General features: G+C 40.3%; 1 protein-coding gene across 2 annotated transcripts in view; it reads right to left on the bottom strand.

Moving 5' to 3' along the window:
- Positions 1–30: 30 nt before the first annotated feature.
- The window catches only part of ret (ret proto-oncogene receptor tyrosine kinase), a 34699-nt gene continuing 24748 nt past the window's right edge, over positions 31–9981 (bottom strand). For both annotated transcript variants that reach the window (XM_054798125.1, XM_054798126.1), the window contains exons 11-20: positions 9579–9823; positions 9357–9504; positions 6732–6839; positions 6454–6668; positions 6260–6382; positions 5359–5429; positions 5139–5276; positions 4910–5009; positions 1822–1969; positions 31–1065 (exon numbers count right to left, since the gene is read on the bottom strand). In XM_054798125.1, the coding sequence (XP_054654100.1) occupies positions 908–1065; positions 1822–1969; positions 4910–5009; positions 5139–5276; positions 5359–5429; positions 6260–6382; positions 6454–6668; positions 6732–6839; positions 9357–9504; positions 9579–9823 (1454 nt within the window). In that variant the 3' untranslated portion in view covers positions 31–907. The remainder of the gene's footprint in view (positions 1066–1821; positions 1970–4909; positions 5010–5138; positions 5277–5358; positions 5430–6259; positions 6383–6453; positions 6669–6731; positions 6840–9356; positions 9505–9578; positions 9824–9981) is intronic.

The following is a 9981-nucleotide window of genomic DNA, read 5'->3' as shown; positions in this document are numbered from 1 at the left end:
GACTTTTTGCACCTACATTTATAATAACATTCATAAATCATTTGCTTGAATGCATTCAGGATGTGGTATAGTATAGTAAAGGTAAAATTACAATACAGTACTGAAATTTCATGAGTAGACCGATGGGATAGTCTGACCAATACATTTTGATGCACAAAAAAGGCAGAAAAGAATATACATTTGTATTGTTTATTATTTGTAACAATCAAAAAAAAACATACCAATGATAATACTCATTAGTTTACACAGTCTTTTTCCTTCCATGTTTGCTATACAGCGAGTGAAAAAATGAAAAGGACATGTCCACCAGCTGCATGAAGTCATCAGACAGGAGTAGCACTCATGTACTGATATTTTTCATGTTTAAAAAGAATAAAAAAACAACAAACAAAACAGGAAATAATCATGTTTTTGAAACATTTTATGGGTACGTACAACAGAAAATTGCTCTTTGGACATTATCAGGAGCACAAACCTCCAAAGTAGAAACTTTACATTTTTTGTCCACTCAGTCCCAGCATTCTACAGCAGATGATGGTAAAGGTGTCCCCTTTAATTCCTGGGCTGGAACATGATCTTCACAGTAGCACATGAATATACGGAGGCTATTGTCGAAGCGGCACAGGCACTTGAAAGACATTGACGCTGACATACAATCTGGTACAACAGTCATGCAGTGATACAACGTGGCCAACACGGCCATGAGGTAATGAACGTACAGAGCTGAATGAAGCATGGTCTATGTTGATCCAGCTAGTTTTGCAGCAAAAGAGACCCCAGTTTGAATACCCGTGCAACAGAAATAAAAGGGAACCAACTTTAGCATCAGATTGTATATATACAGTTTTATAGAAATATACATATCTACCAGCACATCTTTTCTACAGCGTTGCTTGTCTTGCCTCATCTAGCTATCAAGCTTGTCCACAGCTTTTGCGGGTGAAGGCAAAGCCATCCAGTTTGCATAAACACTATCATTGGCATATCTTGTAAAGACTGGATTAGTGGCATCATGTCTGTTGAGCGGTACCGGGCTCTTCTCGGGCCAGTTGGGGTATGACATGCCTAAAAATGAGAACACATCATTTTTTCTGCACTCAGTGAAAGATAAGCAGCGTGCAGACAGCAAGGCTTTTCAATCAAACTCTGTAGCGCCCGGACACCAAACTGACACGTACGGCCGTCATTTTCGTCATTTGTTACTCTTTTTAAATGATCAAGACTTTAAATAATGCCGCTCCGGCAACCACTACATTCTCTTCTTTTAAGCAGTATCACCAAAGAGTTGCACTCAAAAGCCTTACTGTTTCTCCATTCAGTACTATGGAATGATTATAAATGAATAACTTCACGTGAAAAATGTAAGACAATCTGGAATTCAAACCACAAGTAGTGATCGATTCAGCAAGGACCTGTTTCAAATGTTACTGGTTTCCTTCAGTGCCAACAAATGAGGACCAAAAAAGTACCCCCCCCCCCCCCCCCCCCCCCAAAAAAAAAGTACAAATAAAATGTGGACGAAGGGTGAGTTGTGTTGTATAAATGATAAATGATATAGAATATTCCGTATCTACAAGTGTGTCATTTTTGCTTTCCGGTACATTAGAAGCAGGTCCGAATAAAACAGAATGCAAGACGACACATATTGTTGTTCACTGAGCCTCTCATTTACGATGAAATGGTCAGGAATATTTAGAAAAAAAGGCATGCCCAGATCACAGTCACACACGCTCGACTATGGAAAGCCAATCATAACTTGCCAAAAAAAGACTGCCTGTGTGTCCTGTTTCTAAAATCTAGTAAATGCATGGGAAATTCTACCATAGAGCTTGTTTTCAATCCATGTGGAGGGGAGGGTTCGAGGGATAGGGGCGTTATTACAGTCCACAAGTGGTGTGTCCTCTTCAGACAGCGCGTCATCGTACAGCAGGGCGTCAGCAGGAGTGGACGCTGCCAGGTCCAGGTAATCCTGACAAAAGCAGATAAAGGTGTGATTAGGCTGTTTAGGGGGGAGGGGCAGGAGTGAGCAGAAATGGAATAATACTACACACACACACACACACATGTCTTTGTCTGGGATACACTTTTCCTAACAAAAGCGAACCAGGCTGCAGCATTCTGGGCTGATGCCACTTGTCTGTGTATATATAGCCTCACTGCTATGCTCTGTGATTATCTTGAGCCAGGCCACATTTTTTTCTTCAAGTGCTAATTATAGCTTAGCCTTTGGGTCAAAGATCTGACAAATGAAGCAGGCATACACAGAAGCATCACGATTCTGTCCTGCCACACCTTTCCAAATAAGGGCTTGCATGCTAATATACTGTACATGCAAAACTACTATGTTATACGAGGCATGCTGGGTAACTTCCAGTGAACTTCCTGTTACCCAGCATGCCTTGCGGGTTATACACTAGTGTAAAATAGTATTGCTATGCATGTATATTAGTGTGTAAAAGCCTATTTTGAAACCCCCATAGTCCGTGTGGTGTGGTTACATTGTGTGTTCCACATGCGTTGTTTGTTTTGGTTGGACGGTGAGGTCGGCATTTGGGTTGATGAGCTCCTGTGGGTTTGTGATGTGTGAGTGGAGGGTGTAAACAGCAAGCCAATTCACTGCATATAAAGCAGGGTTGTCCAAAACTACAATCCGGGGGCCATGCAGCTTGTTTTTTATTCATGTAGAAATTACATTAAACAAAGAATGAAAACAACAGCAGCAATGAGGAAAAAAAGAGCAAAAAAGCGTAACAACAATACACTGCACCACCTATGACACGTAAGTTTGGTTGTTAAACACATGTGAAAAAAATGGCCACGGCCTTTTTTACGGAATTAAACAAAATGAAAAAAAAAACGGACCCCGCATCCTTTGACTTTTCCATATGCGGCCCACGGTGGAAAAAGTTTGGACACCCCCGATATGAATAATGTCTCGTCAAGAAAGTGGAAGTTTGCCTCTGACTATTTTTTTTGCAGCTCAAGCTTTACCAATGTAGGGCAAACGAGATGGGTTGTCTACCAATAAACCTGATTATGGAGATTATAAACACAAAACCGTGGGTTTTCCTACAAATAAACAAATAATAAATAATGCTAAACGGCGAATGTGCAAGGATCCGATGTACTGTAAAGCTGTTTCTGCATTGGGCTCCAACAGTTAGACCTCACCGCCTTGTAACAAGAATAATAATAATAAAAGCAGCAGCACAAGTATAATGTGCCACATGATTTCTCCCAGCAAACTAGTGACGAATGGTTCCTTCGTTAGCTTTCTGCCGCTTATCCCGTTGAGGGTCATGGCTGAGCTGGAGTCTATCCCAGCTGGCCTTGGGCAAGAGATCCCAGAACAACTCACACTCAGACCAATGAGCAGTTTAGAGTCTCCAAAGTATGACGTAATTAAGTATCAAGTATTTTTTTATGTATTATATATTAAATATAACTTTCAATGGAATGGGAATAATGCTGCCCTGAGGAGTCAGTGCTGGGCAAAGTACATTAAAAAGTAATTAGTTATAGTTAGCCGAGTGGTTAGCACGTTGGCCACACAGTCAGAAGATCGGGAAGACCTGGGTTGGACTCTCCATTGGGCATTTGCATGTTCTCCCCCGTGCGTGCGTGGGTTTTCTCCTCCCACATTCCAAAAACATGCATGTTAGCTTAACTGGCGACTCGAAATGAATCATAGGTATGAAAGTGAGTGTGAATGGATAGGCTCTAGCATAGAAAATGGCTGGATGGACAGTTATAGTTAAAGATGCTCGATATTGGCTTTCTTAACGATGTCCGATATTGTCCAGCATCAATGCCAACATCAACTGGTGCTTCTTCTATTGGATGTATTTAAAAAATAAACACTATTTGTGCCAACTACAACAAATACTACAAAATGCAATGTAAGTTATTGGAAAAGTGCCAAAACAGTGCGTGTAACTTCGACTGGTTCTTCCTGAGGTGTGACTCCATGAGAAGGATTGAAGGAAGACGCCTCATTGCTGTACGTCATGTCCCGCTTGACAGCGTTTTTGGTTTTCCTTTGCCTTCATGTCATTTCCTGGTTTGTGTTCTTGTTTTGGTTTTCAGTTTCCTATTGGGCGTGATGTGCGGCGGTATCTGTTTCTCATTAGTAGTCAACGCTACTCTTTAGGTCGGAGCCACCTTACACACAAAGAGCAAAATGTAACACTTTGCAGCCGTCGCAAATTAAATATTTACAATCCAAAGGCAAAACGAGGAAATAATTCCACATACTCGGGACACACTCAGCTAGCAAGTTTGTTTCTGTGGAGGACGGTGCAGTTTGATGAGGTCTCAGTCACGCGGTGATATCAATATCGGCAGAAAGACAGATATTTCATTTTTATGACAATACCTAATGATATCCCTGGTTATAGTCACTTGTTAATTCTCAAAAAAGTATTTGAATTAGTAACAAAGTTACTCTGTCATAAATGGAAAGTTACCAGGGAAAGTAATTATCGATTTTCTCTTTAGAAAAACCTTGAAATACGTTAAACGAATGGGATGCTGATTTTTACCTGCTAGACGTAACGCCGTTAACCCCAACATTGCCTTGAATGCAAGTCTTGCGGTTTAAATTCCTAAAGCTGATGTCATGCGATTCTTCTTCAGGCCACAAACGAACAGAGACCAAACCAACAGCGCCTCTGCTGGTTGCAATAAAGTAGTGCACTCCATTCCTCTTCGGTTCCTCAATTCCACACAATCGGCAGAATTCTTACAGAGCTGTTATTCCGTTATTACGCTCAACATTTGTTATTAATAAAACACTTTCATATAAAGCGTTGTGATGTATTATGATATTTAAGATGTCGGATTCCCAAGTATTTCAGTGAGTGGCTTACAGTATCATTGATCAAAAATGTCTTGCACTACTTCACCATACCCGACTTTTCACCATCATCTTTTCCAGTTCTTTACTGATGTCAGAGAAAGTCGGCCTCTTGTCTGATTCTTGTTTCCAGCATCGGACCATGAGGTTATACCTGCGGGAGGAGATGTTTTTGCAGTGGCTTATGTAAAATGTCAGGTGAGGCATTTTCCATGAAGTGCGGTGCATTGCACACAGAGGATAGAACTAACAAAGTCACAAAGTAACAAAGAGGAGAGCTCACATTTCCTCAGAGCAGTTCTCTGGTCTCTCCATCCGGTAGCCAGTCTTCAGGAGGTTGAAGAGGCGTTCAGGTGCAATACCTGGGTAGGGATTACCTCCCAGTGTCACAATCTCCCATAGGAGCACGCCGAAGGACCAGCTACAAGAATATATCAAATAAAAGAGGTGTAAAAATGACGAGTCTCACTTTTTGGGAAATGTAGGATTGACTCAGTACTTACACGTCACTTTGCGTTGTGTAAATGTGATCAAAGAGGGACTCTATCGCCATCCATTTCACAGGTATGCGGCCCTTGAAAAAAGATACAGTGGTTTTGATGGTGAGTTAAAAGCTTGAAGTAATCCCTTGCCATTTCGCCCTTCAAGTTTTGCAGCTTCACTCTATCACGGTTATTCAAAATATCTTAATTAATAAACCATGCAGTTTCATCGCTGAATGTGGCCTATTATTATTCAAAAATGATGCATATTTCAGCACATTTTACATATTTTTTGGCTAAGTTAAGCATTTTCAAGCCTAAACATGACTAAATGAACTAAAATACAAAAATAAGGCATTCAGCAGACACATTCAAAGATGTTGTGATGATGTGTAATATTCTACACTGGTCACTAGGTGTCAGTGATGTTACTGTCATGTTCAGTGGGACACACAAGCACCAGATGTAATCGCTGGAACAACAGGCTTTTATTGCAGGTTTGAATTATCTCACAACAGGCCCAATAATCCCTAACATCGGGTACTGTTGCAGCCATAACCCACACCGAGCTACAGCACAGCTCCCCTTACACCGGAACACATTTGCAGCAACACACACGAGCACAAGTCTCGTTTATGTCTTAAATGTCTTATTTTCTGTTATTATGTCTGCTATAGCCGGTAATACAAGTGTAAAGGAGACTATAAGTGTGTTATTTCATGTCTAATAAGGTTAAAAAACATATTTACAGGTTTTCTATGCTAACTATGAAAACGTTTAATTTATCAATAAGGAATCCCACTTAGTGGAAATTCACTTATCATGGTCGGATCTGGACTCAATTAACTGTGAGAAACGAGGGATCACTGTATGTGTGATTTTTTTTTGCATGTATGCTGTTTAGAAAGACTTTTGTCTTCACCTTGCTCCTTTTAACGTAAGAGTCCTCCTCATACACATCTCTGGAGAGGCCAAAGTCTGAGATTTTCATCTTTCTTCCCTCTGCCACAAGCACGTTTCGTGCAGCAAGGTCCCTGTGAACAAGCTGTTTAAAAGCAAAAACAATCAGAGAACAGCTCAATGAAAATATGAGATGCAACGTGGAAAGATGCAAACCTTCATTTCCGCCAGATACTGCATGCCTCTGGATATCTGCCACGCAAAGGAGATCAGGTCACCCATGGTGAGCGCCCTGTCGTCTGGGTTCTCCAAGTAGCTGGAGTTTCGGTTGGCATCCCTTCCCATGAAGCTCGGGCCAACTTTCCGGCTCTCGCGAAGGAAGTTGCGAAGTGAGCCGTACTTGGCATATTCGACGATGAGATACAATGGACCTATTCACAGAAACGCAGTCTTCAGGCTCCATGTGCAACTAAGGAGCATGGCTGAGGTCTTACCGTCCTGACTGCAAGCTCCGTACATCTTTATGACGTGAGGATGGTTGACTTGCTTGAGTAACGTGAATTCTGACAGCAGGTCTCGCAGCTCGCTGTGGGAGGCGTTTTCTACCATGGATAACAACAAAGATTTGAATACATGGCACATAAATATTTGGCAGATGGCAGAACTTGTCACATAGCTACAGAGGGATCTAATGAAGCGTATGTCGGTGCTATTCCACTGACTTGTGAGGGACTAGCGCTTTTGGAGCCGTTTCCTAAAAGCAGCAAAGCACTTAGTTTTGGTAGTCGGTCAGCATGCTGCTGCTGTTAGAGTATATAAAGGATCTTTGCAGTGGTTCCTTAGTAACAGCAGGGTGCTCTTGTCAAATAAAGGGTCTTTGCTAGTGTTTTTGCAGCAGATGACTAAAAAGAACAGAGCAGGGGTGTCCAAACTATTTCCACTGAGGGCCGCATACTGAAAAATGGAAAGATGCGGGGGCCGCTTTTACTTTTATTTTTTTTTTTTAAATCAAGCCAAACAAACAATTTAATATATTGTATATATATACAGTATATATATATATATATATATATATATATATATATATATATATATATATATACAGTATATACAGTATATATAGACACACACATATATACACACATATATACACGTATATACACAGTATATATACAGTATATATATATACAGTATATATATATATATGTGTATATATATATATATATATATACACATATATATATACGTATATATATATATATATATATATATACATACATATATATATATATATACACAGTATTTACACATATAAGATGTATTTACACATTTTATCAGTGACAAAGTGTATTATTATTATTATTATGAACGGTTTCTCCTCATATTACTTTTTGGCATTTTTTTTTTAATGTTTACAAATATTTCAATGTTCTACTGTTTTTTTTCATACTTTTTTTTTCATACTAATATAACTTATTCTCATCATATTTGGATTTTATTATCATAACATTGTAGCATTTACCAAACCTAATTTTCCTAAAATTTCAACTTAATTCTTTGTTTGGTTTGTTTCTCATAATACAACTTTTTTCCTGTAATATTTCAACTTTATGGTATGTTTTCAGTTAATATAATGACTTTACACCCTTAACGTTTTGTCTTTATTCTTGTAAAATTACTGCTTTTTTTTTAGGGTCAAAAAATGGGCCATAAATGGACCCCGGGCCGCACTTTGGACGCCCCTGACTTAGAGGATGTTTGACTGGCGTTTTGGTAGGAGGTCCTTAAAAATAGCAGAGCGCTCTTGCCATAGAGAGGATCTTTGACTATAATTTTTTTATGTGGGTCCTTAAAAACAGCATAGTGCTCCTGTTATACAGAACCTAGGCTCCCAAAGTGGGGTACGCAGATTGCCGTGGGGGGTATGTGAATAAAAATTAAAAACGCCTTGACTGCATTAGCGGCAAACGCTGAGCTTTACCTAATGTGTTCGAACGCCTCATGTGAACAGCCACAACGCAGGTAGCAGCTACAGTAAGTACGGTGCAGAAGAAAGGTGAGAGCATGAAGTTGTTCATTGTTGTGTGTGTGTTACATGAACAAATAAGCAAGTTTGATGATGATCTTGTGCATTAAAAGCGTTTCATCTCTAAGATTCCTCAAGATGATTAATATTGTGTACTAAATGAGAGCTGGTCTTCTCACGTGGTGCTCACGTGTCATTTGTTTGTTGACTGGATGCACCGACTATGTTTGCACGTGGAAGTAAATGTATGCTTTCATCAGTAATGTGTCTTCTTCGGGTGTTGCGGGTGCTTTGTGTGATGCAGACTGAGACTTATGTGTATGACTTTCTCTGAAGCTGCTTTGAGTAGCGGTTTTGCAGCAGATTCCTAAAAACAGCCAAGCATTCCTGAGTGCTGTTGTCATACAGAGGATCTTCGACTATAATGTTTTTCAGTGGGTCCTTCAAAAACCACATAGTGCTCCTGTTATATAGAGGATCCTTTTAGTGGCGTTTTTGCAGCAGGTTCCTAAAAACAGCAAAGCATGTCTGTTATATAAAGGATGTTTGGACTTGCATTTTGGTAGTAGGTTCTTAAAACTAGCAGAGCACTCTTGTGCAATCTTAATGTAGAGGATCTTTGACTATAATTTATTTTTTTTTTTAATCAACAGAGCGCTCCTGCTCTGATTTGAGTAGCGTTTTTGCAGCAGACTCCTAAACACGGCTAAGCACTTCTCTCATGTAGAGCCTACGCTCCCAAAGTGGGGTACATGTCATAGGGGGTACGTGAATGAAAATGAAAAACAATTAACGCCTAATACTCACAATTACGAGTGCACCTGAACGCCTCATTTTTCAGAATGTGGCCCTCTGGGGAAAAGGTTTGGACACCCCTGATATAGAAGATCTCTGACTAGTGTTAACATAATATGCTAACATATATATACTGTATATATATACTGTATATATATATATATTATATACAGTATTAGGTTAACATAATATGCTAACACTAGTCAGAGTGTTATATATATTAGGTTAACATAATATGCTAACACTAGTCAGAGATCTTCTATATCGGTTGTGTCTGCTACACTTCAGACGGTCTTACCTTTCAGCATTTTCACAGCCACCGTCGTGTAACCTGCTTTCCCTTTAAGCCTGAATGCTGTTGCCTTGACGACTTTTCCAAACTCTCCTTCTCCCAAAGTCTTGCCAAGCACCAGGTTTTTACGAGGGAATTCCCACTTGGGGTCCTCCTGTTGGAAGAAAACAAACACGATGTCGCAAACTCAGCATCCAAACACGATGCAGGAAGTGGGCAGCGGCTTACGGGTATTTTAAAGGTGTCAGTCTCGATGGATTCCTGCGAGCCTCTGCGTAGGTTGTTAGCGGGGAAGCTGATCGGATAGGCCTGGGCGGGCCGGCGGAAAGTCATCTCAGCGGACGCTATGGGGGGCTTGGGCGAGTTCTTGTGGTAGCGGTGGATGAAGTATGAAGAAAGGAGGATGGAGACGATGAAGGAGAGGAGCAGGGCTGTGGCGATGACAGTCTTACACATGTCGTCGCAGATCACCTCTGGGGGAGACAACAGAGGGTTTGGACCTGAAGTACACTCTCATAATGACATCTTGAATGTGTGAATGCTGAGAATGCTATTCTCCGACAAAAGAATGACAGATATTTTCAGTGTGTCATTACAATTCTCTCTATCCATTTTCCTACACAGCTTGCTC

This window comes from Dunckerocampus dactyliophorus, chromosome 14, assembly GCF_027744805.1.
Source record: "Dunckerocampus dactyliophorus isolate RoL2022-P2 chromosome 14, RoL_Ddac_1.1, whole genome shotgun sequence".
Classification (NCBI taxonomy): Eukaryota; Metazoa; Chordata; class Actinopteri; order Syngnathiformes; family Syngnathidae; genus Dunckerocampus; species Dunckerocampus dactyliophorus.
The sequence above is the reverse complement of the archived record's forward strand: the minus strand, read 5'-3'. Positions and strand labels throughout refer to the sequence as shown.